General features: G+C 38.0%; 1 protein-coding gene and 1 non-coding gene across 2 annotated transcripts in view; one reads left to right on the plus strand and one right to left on the minus strand.

Annotated features, from left to right (window-relative positions):
- Positions 1–16486, plus strand: part of Abca13 (ATP binding cassette subfamily A member 13) — a 441561-nt gene that overhangs the window by 267336 nt on the left and 157739 nt on the right. Inside the window, exons 43-44 of the mRNA XM_077796801.1 lie at positions 10866–11136; positions 11512–11514. Of these exons, the coding sequence (XP_077652927.1) occupies positions 10866–11136; positions 11512–11514 (274 nt within the window). The remainder of the gene's footprint in view (positions 1–10865; positions 11137–11511; positions 11515–16486) is intronic.
- LOC113198771 (small nucleolar RNA SNORA40) lies at positions 6048–6175 on the minus strand. The gene has a single exon (XR_003302897.1). It is a non-coding gene; the product is annotated as a small nucleolar RNA SNORA40 (small nucleolar RNA).

A 16486-nucleotide genomic window follows, 5' to 3' on the forward strand; every position in this document is an offset into this window, starting at 1 on the left:
AGGGAAGATCACTCCTGTAAGTGCCCAGGTTCACTCTTATCCTTCACAACACCTGTGACAGGTTGCATTTAAGTAGTTAATTGTGCTTGCCCTTTAGAAGAGTGGAAGCCCAAGAGGACAGAACCTGGAGTTCTATTTATTGCTGTACTCCTAGCACTGAATACAGTGTCTTTTTCTAATATGCAGGAAATGCTTGTTCCTCACCTAACTGAGGTGATGGTAGATGGCCATGCATGTGAAGGTGGGTAGTGATGATGAGGCCTTACCTGGGTTTCCCTTTTTTAGGGCTTCTAAAATGCATGGGTCAGGGCATGCATCTGGCCTTTGGAGGAGCTCACCACATGCCCGTCCGTCCCACCTGTAGGATGAACAGCTTCACAGCACCAGCCACATTGATGGACCATCTCTGAATACTATGTTCATGACACAGTTAAAAAAGAGAAGGGACCTTTTCAAAGAAGATTTTAAAAACACTTATTAAAATAGTATGTTCTTAGACCTAACTTTCACTATTTTTGATTCTGAAGATGTGAGCATTTGTAGTTTTTAACAAGCACCTCAAATCCCTATAATTTAGATGGCCTGTGGTTACTACTATTAAAAAAAAAAACACCCTATTTGATTCCTTTTAAGCTTAAAGTTCAGGTGAAAGATCACAAATCCATGTAATATTGGGAATCTTGGAAACATAGTTATTTTCTTTATATGTCATAGTTGTGTGTTTTTTTTTTTTTTAATGAAGCCTTATCTCCCCATGTGAGATCTGAGATTGCATTTAAATTTAAATTTTCAGCTCTATGGCTTGTCAGTACCACTTTACATAAAGTTCTTTTCTTTTTTTCCCCACCACAATTTAATCCTCTGTATTCCCTTCCTAATTACTACTACTTCTGATGGAAAGCAATTTTGGCAGTGATTAATTTGAGGGGTCTGCAACCTCTCCTTTGCTTTTTAAGACAATCCTGTTTGCACAGCCCATTCTACATGGGGCCGCCTTAATTTTCTGCCTCTTCAAAGAGCTATTCCAAATTCTATGTGTGTCTTCTAGGCTTCACTATCATGTTCAAACCAGAGTGCTGTCTTCTCTTCTTTGTCCACATTTCCTTGAACTTAAAAAAAAAAAAAAAAAACCACAAAAAAACCCACTGTCCCTGCAAAGCAAGGTGGGGAGGAAATATGCTGCTGCCAATTACACATGCCAAAGAAGGTTTGTTTTCCACGTTAGCTAAAATCAGCAGAGAGCTAACGGCAGGGTGCTCTGTAGAAAAGAGTCTGCCAAAATAAAATGGAATTGAAATTGACTTGGGCAGGATAAATGCTGGTGGCAGGTGCCAGGAAGCAGCAACTTCTGTCAGGGGCAGTGGGAAGTCGAGAGAGTGTGTAAAGCTGTCATTCTTGCATCCACGCCGATCAGAGTTGCCAAGGAAAACTCCTAAGGCTGGTGATGAATAGGTTCAGCTCTTATTTCCTGAATTGGAATATCATGTTGGTGTGACATATTTGACAAGGATGGGCTTCACTCATCGTAAGGATAGTCATTGCCTCAAAAGTAAATGATGGGGCAACTGGGGGAAATTCGGATGGGAGTAGTCCCAGGCAACCTTCACTGACACTTCTATGTCTGGACAGCGAAAATAACAGGGTCCTTGAGAGCTTCTTCAAGCCCTCCTCCACACTCTCTTTCTCACTGGAGTCAAGGAGAACCGAGCAGGGCATCCCATACTGGCTACTGTTTGAGTATACCCTTGTTCAAAATACTTTGGACCCAAGTGTTTCAGGTTTCAGGTTTGGGTTATTTGCATATACCTAATGAGACACCATGGGTATGGACCCAAGCCTAAACGTGAAGTTCATTTATGTTTCATATATACCTTATGTACATAGGCCAGAGGTGATTTTATAAAATATTTTCAATTATTTCATTCATGAAGCAAAGTTTCTTGATGTGGCATTTTTCTATGGGTAGCATCATATTGGTGCACAGAAGGTTTTGTATTTTGAACAAGTTCAGAATTTGGATTTTGAATTAGGGTTGCTCAGCCTGTATCTTAATTCCATTCTTGTCCCTAGCTCCTTAAATATCATCTTCTAGTAAATAGAGATGCCTTGGAATAGTATGAGGAACAGCTGTATTTATTTCTCTGAAGACTATACTACTAATGTGTGACTTTGCTTTGTCAACTACTTTAACTTTATTGTTTTCACACTGAAAATGATATTGAAATGGAGCTACTGCTGGTGAGTTGAAGACTTCTCTTCTCAATCACCTTCTTTAGTCTAACCTTCACATCGAATCCCCCAAGGCTCAGTCAATCCTACTTTTCTTTTCTTCTGTATTCAAAATGCTAGCCCATAATATTTAAAGTGAAAAACTAAATCTACATATACCAACTTGAATAAATCTTGAAAATATGTTATATGAACAAAGGTTTTGATATACTACTCATTGTATCCTACTTATATGAGTTTTTGAATTTTTGAATTTTTTTAATCACAGTGTTACATATGCACCCAGTAGGTGGAATTGTCAAAGCTGAGGGTAGAATAAAGAGGTTAAAGGAACTGGAAGAAATGCATAGGAATTATTTAAGTTTTTGGGATAGGAGAAGAATGGACCTAGGAGAAATGAAAGCCTCAGCTAAATCACGTGATAAAAAGAGCTGAATCTAATACTTGGTCAATATCCATCCATTCACTCAATCATCAGACCCTACTGAACATCTTATTTGGGCTACTGGAGGATGTGCTTGAAGCTGAAGATAGAACGAACTAAGCTCCATCCTTCCCAGTTACAAGGACCTCCTCACCAGTGAAGATGGCAGATATATTGAAGGTGATGGAAATAGGAAGGGAGAGGGACATAGGTCTCAGGTCCAGGTGATCTTTCTTCTCTTTTAGCTATGTTTGTTGGCCTTCACTATGTTCCAGTTGCTACCTGAGAGGCTCTTACTTGCATAATCCTCATAAACTTTCCCGAAATGAACTGTTTGAACAAATAGTCAAAGAGACAGGGCGCCCTGGCTGAGATCATAATTGGGGTACAGCCGACATACCCCTAACAACGCTTCCCTATCCGCCAGTCAGAACTGTGAAGGGAGCTCAGGCTTGGAGATGCAAGCCATTTAGAGACTGTGGGAAGACCTGTGTTTGGTGCATTTCAGGAAGAAAAACCAAACTCAGCACTTTGGTGACTTGCTTAGGTGGTGGAAGTGCTTACTGACTCTGCCGGGGGCTGCACCTGGTGCCCTGAGGGTCAAGTCACTGTTCAAGGCAGGCGTCCTCAAAGGAGTTTCAGCAACCTTTAAATTATTCAAAAGATGTGGCTGAGTGTAAGGGATGACCCCGTTCCAAAGTGAAATCCTAATTTGATGCCTTTAACATTTTGGCTATTATAATCAGAGTGCTTTTCAAAAGAATCACATCAATGATACATCAGCTGTATAGCAATTGCGAACTTCAGTGGCATAACATGTAGAGAATGGCTCTTTTATCTGTCTAGTTTTTTTTTCCCCCCTTTCTTTTTAAAGAAAATCACCTTTTGAAAAAGCTGTTAAAAGCAAGGAATAGACCAAGTATTGTAAAAGTTGAGTAAGATACAGTTGTAAGATTGTCAATAAAACAATTTAGATAAATATAGCCTTCACTTATTAGCTTCTTTAAAGAAGTAAACATAATTGAGTTAGCTTTTGAAAACTATATTTAATCAAGGTTATAGGGATGTAGCATGATTTTAAAATTTGTCTATGTCTGTCTGTATTACCATGCTTAATGTTTAATTCATGATTATATTTTAAACTTTATGTTGTGTTAGTAAGCAAACAAGTGCCACAAAACAAACATTTTCCTTTTTTTTCTTTTGTTTTCCTTTTTATTCTGTTTTCCATGTCCTATTTCCTCGATCCCCACCACTTCTTCCCTTATAAGTGGACATTTGATCTTGTTTTCCCCCCGCCCCCTTGGGAAATACAAATAGTATGAATAAGATAATTTATTTATGATTTGTATAAATATCATACAACTATAGATTTTACTGGGACAAAGACTGAAGACTAACACATCTAAGTTTTTTTTTAAATAAATGGGGAAACTGATGAAAAATTACCTGCCAAAATATCCAGTACATTCAGGGTAAGTAAGCCAGGGATGGAATGCAGGCATCCTGACTCCTAGTGATAGATTATGTGGCTTCTCCTGTGAGACATTAATAAAATCCTACCCATTTGAAAGAAATCTACTTATTTAGTTAAAATATATTTCCCACAAAAACTTACAGCATTATTAAAGTTTCTGTACAATTCATTTGATTCTTTTGCACCAGGGCGGTAAGAAACAGATGGAATGATTTATGTCTTTTCATATCTAACAAATGATTTTGAAGTCCAAGGTCATGACTGGAGTGCAGAAAAAAAATGGACCTCATGTTATTCCTTAAGGAGCTTAGCATATTTCTGGCTCATAATCTGTGTCTTTGCATCTAATTCCCTCTATTCTAGGACCCCCTGCACATCCTAGTTATCTTTCCTACCTGTCAGCAAACACCTTTTGACTTTTGAATCCCTGGCTTTGGCAGCCTCTGTGGAGGAGCTTTGTGTGACCTCCACAGCTTACATTCTGCCCACTGGTCAGGTCTAGCTGACAGGCTTTAGGGAGCTAGTTGACTCCTATCCAAGACCAGGAGTCTCTCAAGACCTCTCTTCATGTAGCTAACCTGAGGGCCTGCTGAAATGCTGGATTTAGTAAATACTGTATTTCATTCCTGCAAATTTCTTATTATATAACTTCTCCTGTCTTGGATTTAAGTATAAATAAATAAGAGGCTTGAACTATATGATTTTAAATATCTGCTTTGGTTTTTAAATTCTGTAAACTCAGGGAGCAGAGAATTATACAGTTTCCATCTCATAAGACTGTGGTTCATTTCCTGAATAAGTATACAGTCTTTACAAGATAATTATTGATTACAAGATGAATAAATATTCATTGGTTGAAAAAAAAAACAGAAAGTTGTGAAGAAGAAAATAAAAATAGCCATAATCTCATCAGACAAATAAATATGAATCTTCAACTAGGGTGAAAAATTTTCATAGAAACACAACTTTTTGAGTTGAAATAACTTCTTTATCAAATAGTATACAGAATATGGGAATTAGTTGAAAATAATACTTTGCACTGAATATGTGTGCAACAAAATTTCATTTTTTCTAGTTTAGTATTTGTCTTTTTTGTGAATAGCATTAATTTTATGATTTTTTTCATCTGATATGAGTATTTTTTTGTAAGAATGTATTTAATATTTTAATCCTTCCTCCTTTCTTGGGTTAATGAATGTTGTTAATGCTTTAGGTAACGTAACTCTCCCCATTATATTGGGGCATCTTCCATATGTATGAACACTTTTTCCAAAAAAATGATATAATTCCATTTGAAATTCCTTATTCACTTACCAAGTTTGCTATATATTCTTTATTCACTTACCAAACTTGCTAAATATTTAGTGATTCATATATTCCACAGTATGGTTGTACAGGCTGAGCATTTCTAATCTGAAATCCGTAATGCTCCAAAACATAATTTTAAAAAAATCAATAAATTTTTTGCTTAAGGAGTTTCCCATTGTGATTCCTTTGTGTCCATCACAAGGATGCCCTTTTTAAAAGAACTGATGCTTCTCTAGTTGTCCCAACAACCCACCATTCTTTTTCCATTTGAATTATGGAATTCTGATGATTTCACAATTCTCCATCTAGGATATTTGGGATTTAATTTCTTCAAGTAATTAACTTTAGGATCCCAATAGGAGAAAACAGGCAGCTAGAAGCAATGGAAATAAACCCTTATGCTTTGGGAGTAGATGGAACTGCCTGGCTCTTATGTGCTGACACCTTCTCTAAACATCAATGAGTTCACATCATATTCTTCCTATTATCTCACACAGTAGTACAGATATGGGATATGTCAATAAAATAATTAAACAAACACAGTAAGATATATCTTCAACCCAATGCCTTATTTTCTGAAGATAGCCTTTTCATTTATCAATTAGGAATAACATTTTTGCTTGTATGTATCAAAACTCATACTGAACAATGAGTTCTAGGTTCCAAAAGAGGATTTATTTTTTGCACTATTCTCTAAGTCCAAATATATAAAAAAAATTGAGATCTGACATGATGCCATGGCATAAAATTCCATATCTGATCTCATGTAATGGTTACAGACAAAACATAGGTATGCTAAAAATAGGGTATAAAATATCCTTTGGGCTACATGTAAAACATTCCTATAAATGATGTGTTTAGACTTGGTGTCCATTCTCATCATGTATAAATGAATACCCCAAAATTTGAAAAAAAACTGTAAATCTGAAATATTTTGTTCTCAATATTTTGGATCAGGGATCCTCAAACTATATTGTAACTTGTTTGATTAATTTCCATGGATTTGACTATTTTCTGTAAGATAAAACAAGTCACTTTGCTTTAAATATTTCATGGATTTATGTTTCTTTTTTTAAAAAAAATAATACAGGGGGCTGGGATTGTGGTTTAGTGGCAGAGTGCTTGCCTAGCATGTGTGAGGCACTGGGTTCGATTCTCAGCACCACATATGAATAAATAAAATAAAGGTCCAGTGATAACTAAAACTAAAATTTAGTTAATATATAAAATTAATATAACTGATGTCTTGAAATTAAGCAGATTAAAGGAGGTCCATATCTGTTTCCCATAAATGACTATAGAGATCTCTTTACCCGCCAGCAGTGTATAAGACCCACTTCCGTGAATCCTCAATAATATAATATTTACTATATGGATGAGTGAGAAAGCCCAATTCTTTCCTTGTTCTACAATGTTCACATGCTGGCTATTTTATAGATGTTTTATGAACTACATGTTTTGTGTTCTTTGTGTCTGTTTTTCTTTTGGAGTATTCATCTTATTTTTATCCACATGAAAACATTATGTTGGTAATGCTTCATTTTAAAATATTTAGGAACATTTTGGTGAACTTGATAATGTGTATATTGTATTCTGAGGTGCCTAGTAAGTCATGCGATGTTAAGGTTTGAAAAACTGTGGCCACTTGACCAAAAAATAAAAACAAAAAGAAAAGGAAAGAAAGAAAGAAAAGTAAGTAGGTAGGCAGGTAGATAGGAAGGGGAAAAAAAAGATAAGAGAAGGAAATAAAAACACAACTTTGGACACATCCCTTAAGTAATTTGATGGTCGGAGTTAATGGGGATGCATAATTGTGGATGTAACTAGAGTCCTTGAATATAATTGTACTCATAAGTCAAATAAGACAATTCATAACAATTTGGTCCAGCATTTTAATTTTTGTCTGTTAAATTATTCATGCGAATACTTTTATAAGTTTAGCCATGAATATTTGATTGGTGGTGAATTCATAACCATAAACTATCTCAGTCTTTTATTTTTTCTCATTTATACCCAATTAACATATATGAGAAGGTGGAGACAATTTATTCTTTTTAATATATGACATACCTTTCTCCACAGACTTATTGAGGCTGTCTGATGAACATTTACTATGACTGGAAGTCAATATTATGCCTGTTTTGGTATTTTAATAAATGTTCTAATAACAATCCTCACTATCCAGAGGGAAAATATTATAAGTCTCTTTTACAACTGAGGAGATGACATTCAAAGAGGTTAAGTAGTTTTCCAGAAGTTGGAGACTCAGATTGGATTCACATCTAGGTCAATGTGGATAGAACTTCCTTTATCTGTTCATGATGAGTGAGGCCAGTGGAAACATGAACCATCATTCTCTGTTTCTGTCTCCATGCCCATTCCATCATAAGGGCAAATTTGCTGAGTAGATATCCAATAGTTTCTTTCCAATACATGAATAGATATTTACTACCTTTTGCTTGCTGGGCACACTCTCCTATGAGAAGGTGTATACTTTGGCAGACTGCTAGGTGGGCTGAGCTGTATTAGTTCACTTTTCATTCTAAGATCAAAATACCTGAAAAAAAATAGGAGGGAAAGTTTATTTGGCTCATGGTTTCAGAGATTCAGTCCATGGTCTGCTGACTCCATTGCTCTGAGACCATGTGAGGTAGGACCATGTGAGGTGGCAGAAGGGCATGGTGGAGAAACAATTCTCCTCTCATGGTGACCAGAGGCAGAGAAAGAGAGGAAGTGGCTACTGAGAAGATGAACCCTTCTAGGACACACTTCACCCATCTCCTGCAGCCATGGTGCACCTGCCTATAGTCACCGCCCAGTTGGTCCATTCAAACTGGCATGGACTGATTAGATTATGGCTCTCACAACCCAATCATTTGACCTCTGGATATTTCTGCATTAACATAGAAACTTTGGGGGAACATCTCATATCCCAACTATAACAGTGGTCAAGTGTGCGTAGTTAGAGGTCAAAATCAAGAGATGCTACATTAGAGCTAAGTTGTGGGTTGTGCCCTCTAACAGGTGATGACTTTTGTAGTAGTGAGGTATCACAGGACTCACCAGGGAGCTTCCAATTCTTCTTGATTTTGAACAGAATAAGGCATGCTGCTTTATAGGGGAAAACTTCTTAGTCAAAAGGCAGTGAAGACATCACACTGTTATCTCAATAATTACTTTCATAAATCCAGAAAATGGGCAACCCCAAAACATCTCAATTATTTTAACTTGAACCAGATAACTCTCATAATTATCCTAGTAAATCTGAATACATACCATGAATTGGTTGTTATCCAGCATTATAATCCCATAAAAATATCAAGAATGATATACATAAATGAAAGGTTCCCATTTAGCTTAATAATATACCTTTTCTAGCACTAAAATCTCTCTATAAACTGACTTAATAACTGCTTCATAAGAGCTTCATAAGAATCATCATTGATAATTCATTGAATCAGTGGTTCCATAGCCCAGCTGAGCATCAGAATCCCCTGGGAAATTACTAAAAAGCACATTCTTATCTCTAGTCTTTGGAGAATCAAATATTTTAGAAGTGGGGCCTAGAAATCAGCATGCTAAAAGAATTTCCAGTTGAATATGGTATGTATAGCCTGATTTAAAAATCATTCGTTGTAGCTCTGACTTTTATGGAGTGAAGTGAGACTCTGTGTTGTAAAACACAAGTCTAATCAGGTGACTCCTGGGCTCGGGCCTCTTCAGCCAGGTGCAAGGGGCTGTAAAGGTTCTTCATGACTTGGACTCTGATAACCTTTCACCTTCATATCCTGACACTCCCCATGCATCGGTGCCACATTCTGCTCCCTCTCAGTTACTCACAGAATACCCCATGCTTATTCACTTCTGTTTGATCTTGAAACGTACACATTTTCCTGACTGCCTGCAAACTCCTATGGGATTATAAGGATGATCTCACCTACCTGTTTTCAGGGCTGTGCTTGCTTTCTCCTTTTTGCCTTGAATCATGGAAACTTGCCTCCTGGTACTAACTTAAGTTTGCTCACTTGATTCCACTGTGTTGTTACATTTTTATATTAACTGCTCTGCTAGGCATTTTTGAGGACAGAAACCAAAGAGTCTAAGGCCCATTATATAGTTTAGGCCAATGAAGGAATAGGTTCAGATGTGCATTTTTCATCCCCAACTGCTCTCTTGTAACACTGTTACAAATAATTTATGTTTCAAAATGGTGCAGTTTCTTTAAAAGAGAACTATTCAGATATTCTTGTATTAATTGCATTTCACTGTGATGTTTATGGGCAGTATAATCAGTAGGACATCTGTTCTTTCAGAAGACCACTTTTCTTGTGAAATACTCTGAATTAGATTTTCTGGAGTATCTTAGAGGGAATCACTGGGGAAAACCATTGACAGAGCTGATGAGCCCATGAGATGTTGTTTTAAGGTCACAGTCCTGGGTCTGGCTGAAATTTTGCTGCTGATTGCTCATCTTCAACATTTTTTCCCGTGTGTGTGTGTGTGTGTGTGTGTGTGTGTGTGTGTGTGTTTTGCTTGGAATCTTTAGCCTCAATTGGAGCATGTGTATATGTGTATAGAATTTGTGTGTGTGTGTGTGTGTGTGTGTGTGTGTGTGTGTGTGTAATCTTCAAGTGGTCCATCTTGAGGGACCCATAGATCAATGGTGCATAACTCACTCTATCCTTTAGTATTTTACTTGTTGGCTTTTATGATCTCTGAAGACTTTTCAGAGTTGCTTGATTCCATACAGGAAAAAAAGGAGGAAGGGACAGGATTGCTGAGATCCAGTGGACTCAGGGAGCTGCAGCTGGAGGAGAGGCCCTGCCTTGAGAGCTGATTAGCTTCTCTCTGAGTGGGAAGGAAGGACGTGGTAGAACTGAGGGAAGGCAGTGATGTGGTTCTCCAAAATTTGACTAGCTCATTATGTATTACCCGGGACTTTCTCAAGAAAGACTTCATCAACAGCAGACAAATAGAATGGTAGAAGGAGGGGAGCTCTAATAAGGAGAGAGCCTCCCTGTACCCCCACTCCCCAGGAAACTCAATGTCTGGGAGTTCAAGAACCTCTTGCAATTCTTTTGTCTTTGATTCCTCAGAAACCCCCTAGACCCCAGCCTTTAGGCCAGGCCCTGTCTTCTCTTCCATTTGCCTGTACTCCTTCACCTTCAGGAGCAAGAACAGAGTGAACCCACAGCAGCACTTCACCCTGTGTTTAAAGCTGAAACAGCTGGTATGCTAACTTTCCAGGACATGGGTATGTGAAGGCCTCCTGTTGTCCTTTTGATATAGTAACCTGCTCTTATTTAGGCCCAAGGATAGGCCCAAGGATCACCTAGAGGACAAATGAAGAGAATCATTAGAACCAGGCAGATCATGGGAGCCATGTCCATCCATGTCTGACTCACTGCTAACTTGGTGCCCCTGCAGGTGACTCTCCTGTGAGGACCCCACCTGCATGGACCCTGCATGCACCTATGCGAGGTCACCAGCTGCTTCTCGCACAGGTAGCTGCCCTCCTGAGGAAGAGGCTGCTCCACACACTGAGAGCCTGGAAAAGCACAGTCTCAGACCTGCTGCTGCCTGTCCTTTTTGTGGCCTTGGCCATGGGCCTGTTCATGGTGCAACCTCTGGCCACCGAATACCCTCCCCTCAAACTGACACCTGGCCACTATGAGAGTTTGGAAACTTACTTTTTCAGGTAAGAAACTTTTTTCTTTCAAAATTATGGATACATTGTGAATAAAGACAGACTATGAATAGTGTCATAGACTGAATGTTTGTGTTTCTCCCTAAATTTTTTTTTTTGTGTGTGTGTAAATTCAACTTTCAACATGATAGTACTTAGAGATGGGTTCTTTGGATGGTGACTAGTTTAGGAGGATGAGCCATTATAAATAGGATTAGTGTCCTTGGAAGGAGACACTAGGAAAGTAGCTTGCATTCTTTCCTCCATATGAGGATACAGTTAAAGAATCCTTAAAACAATTAAATTTGGTAGTTTTTTTTTTTTTTTTTTTTTTAAGCAAAGCAAAGCAGAAGTGATTCATGAATTGGGCAGCTCCTGGAACCACAGCAGGTTCTGAGAACTTCAACTAACTACCATCACAAAGCATTTACAGAAAAATGGAAATGAGGCATAGAAAACAACGTACTTTGCTATAGTCTACTAGATCAATCAATTGGTTAAAGCTTGATCAATCAGTTGCAGTGCCTCCTGCAACCAACCAAAGTTCAATTCCTGCAATTGAATTTTATGTTAATTTGGTATGTTGGGCCCAGTGCAGATGCCCAGTCAAAATTCATGGTCACCCAAAATTTTGTTTGACAGTTCTCTGTCATATGAAGAAGATAGTCATTTCTAACTCAGAAAAGGGCCCTGGGGTGAACTCAACCATGCTGGACCCCTGATTTCTCCAGTTTCTAGGACTGTGAGAAATAAACTTTTGTTGTTTAGAAGCTACCTAGCTTATGGTACTTTGCTATATTAACCTGAGCTGACTAAGAAAAATAGCATTAGCTTTGATATTTTTAAGAATCTCAAATAAAAATATTTATATGAGGGGCAGTAGGAGTCATTTGGTGGCAGAAGCCTTGCTTAGCATGTTCAAGTACCTGGCTTTGATCCCCAGCACCACACACACCCAAAATTCTAATGTGAATGCTTTTATTATTTCTGAGGTCAGAGTTCACAGGGATAGCTGTTGAGAAGCCCCTGCTCTTTTTAGGGTTGTGTCAAAGCAGATACCTAGGACTGATGGGGCAGGACTGGCTCCCAACCTCCATATCAATGACTCCTCCCTATATAGACAAGCATCTTTGTAAAAAAAAAAAAAAAAAAAAGGACATCAGTCACTGACCCCTACTCTAAGCCCTTAGCAGTAAGTAGGAGGGCCAGATATGTTTCAGAATTTTTAGGATTTTAGAAAAATATATAAATTGTACATTTCACAAAATCTTCCATAGTTACTTTAAGAAAAATGACCCATAACAGGACATACCTATCTGCAGGGAACTGTATGACTTCGCAAAATGAGGTCAAGACCATAAATGAGGCTGGGAGTGGTGAAACATGCCTATAATCCCAGTGGCTCAGGAGGATGAGGCAGGAGGACTGTGAGTTTAAAGCCAGCTTCAGCAACTTAGTAAGGCTTTAAGCAACTCAGCAAGACATGAAGCATCTCAGTGAGACCCTGTCTCTAAGTAAAAAAAAAAAAAGACTGTAAACCTCTCCAGGTCAGTATAGGTCAGGGTTTGCTGGCGATAAATTTAGATGAGTCCAAGTTTTGCCATCCAGGTAATTTACACAAGATAGTCTTGGGGCTTTTGGGGTTATAGATTCATAAACATGGGATTAGAAAACAAAAGGGGAACCCTGATCACTGATCACTTCTGCCTCTGTTCAGTTGGCTTCTCCCCAGATTCAGCTGCAGCTCTCTTGTCATAACCCATACTCTCAAGAACTAATCTAGTCCTAAAAGAACAGCAATAATACCTTCTGAGGATGGAGCCCCATGATCCAATTTTCTTCCAATAGGACCCACCTCCTGAAGCTCTCCCCACTGAAACACAGTCAAACCAGTGACCAAGCTCCCAGCATGTGAAACTTGGGGAACACACTCAATTCTCTGAGACAATAACAGTATGCAAGGCACAAATCATACCCTCAGAAAGTCGGCAATCAGTAGAGAGAATAATCTTACAAACATAGGGGAAAATCTTAGAAAAGTCATGAGATGGGTAGATATTTGGTTTGGGGGTTATATCTAAGTTGCAGGAAGAGGTTGGTTTTTTTTATTGGTTGTTCACAACATTACAAAGCTCTTGACATATCATATTTCATACATTAGATTGAAGTGGGTTATGAACTCCCAATTTTTACCCCAAATGCAGATTGCAGAATCACATCGGTTACACATCCACATTTTTACATAATGCCCAATTAGTAATTGTTGTATTCTGCTACCTTTCCTATCCTCTACTATCCCCCCTCCCCTCCCCTCCCATCTTCTCTCTCTACCCCATCTACTGTAATTCATTTCTCTCCTTGTTTATTTTCCCATTCCCCTCACAACCTCTTATATGTAATTTTGTATAGCAATGAGGGTCTCCCTTCATTTCCATGCAATTTCCCTTTTCTCTCCCTTTACCTCCCATCTCATGTCTCTGTTTAAAGTTAATCTTTTTTTCCTGCTCTTCCTCCCTACTCTGTTCATAGTTGCTCTCATTATATCAAAGAAGACATTTGGTATTTGTTTTTTTTAGGGATTGGCTAGCTTCAATAAGCATAATCTGCTCTAGTGCCATCGATTTCCCTGCAAATTCCATGATTTTGTCATTTTTTTAGTGCTGCGTAATATTCCATGGTGTATAAATGCCACATTTTTTTTTATCTATTCATCTATTGAAGGGCATCTGGGTTGGTTCCACAGTCTAGCTATTGTGAATTGTGCTGCTATGAACATCTATGTGGCAGTATCCCTGTAGCATGCTCTTTTAAGGTCTTCAGGGAATAGTCCAAGAAGGGCAATAGCAGGGTCAAATAGTGGTTCCATTCCCAGCTTTCCAAGAAATTTCCATACTGCTTTCCAAATTGGCCGCACCAATTTGCAGTCCCACTAGCAATGTACAAGTGTACCCTTTTCTCCACATCCTCTCCAGCACTTGTTGTTGTTTGACTTCATAGTGGCTGCCAATCTTACTGGAGTGAGATGGTATCTTAGGGTGGTTTTGATTTGCATTTCTCTGACTGCTAGAGATGGTGAGCATTTTTTCATGTACTTATTGATTGATTGTATGTCCTCCTCTGAGAAGTATCTGTTCAGGTCCTTGGCCCATTTGTTGATTGGGTTATTTGTTATCTTATTGTCTAATTTTTTGAGTTCTTTGTATACTCTGGATATTAGGGCTCTATCTGAAGTGTGAGGAGTAAAAATTTGTTCCCAGGATGTAGGCTCCCTATTTACCTCTCTTATTGTTTCTCTTGCTGAGAAAAAACTTTTTAGTTTATGTAAGTCCCATTTGTTGATTCTAGTTATTAACTCTTGTGCTATGGGTGTCCCATTAAGGAATTTGGAGCCTAACCCCACAATATGTAGATCCTAGCCAACTTTTTCTTCTATCAGACGCAGAGTCTCTGATTTGATATCAAGCTCCTTGATCCATTTTGAGTTAACTTTTGTGCATGGTGAGAGAAAGGGATTCAGTTTCATTTTGTTGCATATGGATTTCCAGTTTTCCCAGCACCATTTGTTGAAGATGCTATCCTTCCTCCATTGCATGCTTTTAGCCCCTTTATCAAATATAAGATAGTTGTAACTTTGTGGATTAGTCTCTGTGTCCTCTATTCTATACCATTGGTCCACCCGCCTGTTTTGGTACCAGTACCATGCTGTTTTTGTCACTATTGCTCTGTAATATAGTTTGAAATCTGGTATCGCTATACCGCCTGATTCACACTTCCTGCTTAGAGTTGTTTTTGCTATTCTGGGTCTTTTATTTTTCCATATGAATTTCATGATTGCTTTCTCTATTTCTACAAGAAATGCCATTGGGATTTTGATTGGCATTGCATTAAACCTATAGAGAACTTTTGGTAATATCACCATTTTGATGATGTTAGTTCTGCCTCTCCATGAACAGGGTATATTTTTCCATCTTCTAAGATCTTCTTCTACTTCTCTCTTTAGGGTTCTGTAGTTTTCATTGTATAAATCTTTCACCTCTTTTGTTAGGTTGATTCCCAAGTATTTGTTGTTTTTAAAGGCTTTTGCACCTGAACTCAATCTTCAAATATAAATATGTGTTTCTTAGGCAAGTCAGAGAGAAAGTTTCTTTTCTCTTACTTGCTAGAGGAAGAAGTGTGAGTAAATGTGAAGAGTAATCCAGCAAGTCTTCATATTTCCTGCAGATGAAAGAGGCATTCTAAGTAGAAGATTCTTTGTTTTGTAAACAAAATGAAGGAAAGCATTAAGAACATTTTAAACTCTGGGAAATGATATAATTGGGATAATTCTTGTAGCTTTCAGGCATGGAATCTGACATGGAGCAGTCCATTTGATTTTCTTTTTCTTATAGGCAACTTTTCAGTCTGCAATAATTTGTTCTTTATTTTTAGAGTGGAGATTTTTTATTTTCCAATTTATTTCCTCAGCCAACTTGAAGATTTAGTATTTTTGAGTTCTGAATAATTTTCTTCTTTTATAATTTTAAACATTTCTTCACCCCTCTTTTTTTTTTTTTTTGAGTTCCTATTAGATACAAATAGTAACACTGGAGAAATACTACAAACAGATAGTCAAAAAGAAAAAGTAAAGAAATCCTGAAGCGGGGCACAGTGGCTCATGTTAAGATCTCATGTTAGGATCTTCCAGATCCATTTTTCAAGTTCTTTATCTTTCCTCAAAGTTTTTTTTTTTTTTTTTTCTTTTGTACCAGAAATTGAACCCGGGGAAACTTACCCACTGAGCCACATTTCCAGCCCTATTTATCTTTTTTTTATTTTGAGATGGGCTTTCATTAAGTTGCTCAGGGCCCTCCTAGCTGCTGGGGTTACTGTCATATGCCACTGTGCCCCACTTCAAGATTTCTTTACCATTTCTTTTTGACTATCTGTTTGTGGTATTTCTCCAGTGTTACTATTTGTATCTAAACAAGGATCATCCTCTTAGTTAACTTCTTCAATAATATTTTCAGGAAGTCTTTCTTCCTGAGTTTAGAAACTCCTGTGTAGGCATGTGATCCTGTTACTGTTCTTTTGCTTTTGGTTTGTCTGCTTGGTTGGTTGTATATCCCTTTAGTGACTTCTTTGTTAGTCTGCATTTTTTGAGTTTTCCTCTGACTCCTGGGATGTGTGATTGTCCTTGCTGTTTGATCAGATAAGGGTCTCATTTATTGACTAGAGTCGTTCCCAGAGAGATGAGCCAAAGAACCTTCTACCTCTATTGAGCTGCAGATGACTGTCAGTACATTCCTGCTTCCCCCAGGGCAGGTAGCAGAACTTTCTGCTGTTTGTGCTCTTGTTAATCCAGGAATAGAAAGTATTGACCCCC

This window comes from Urocitellus parryii, chromosome 3, assembly GCF_045843805.1.
Source record: "Urocitellus parryii isolate mUroPar1 chromosome 3, mUroPar1.hap1, whole genome shotgun sequence".
Lineage (NCBI taxonomy): Eukaryota > Metazoa > Chordata > Mammalia > Rodentia > Sciuridae > Urocitellus > Urocitellus parryii.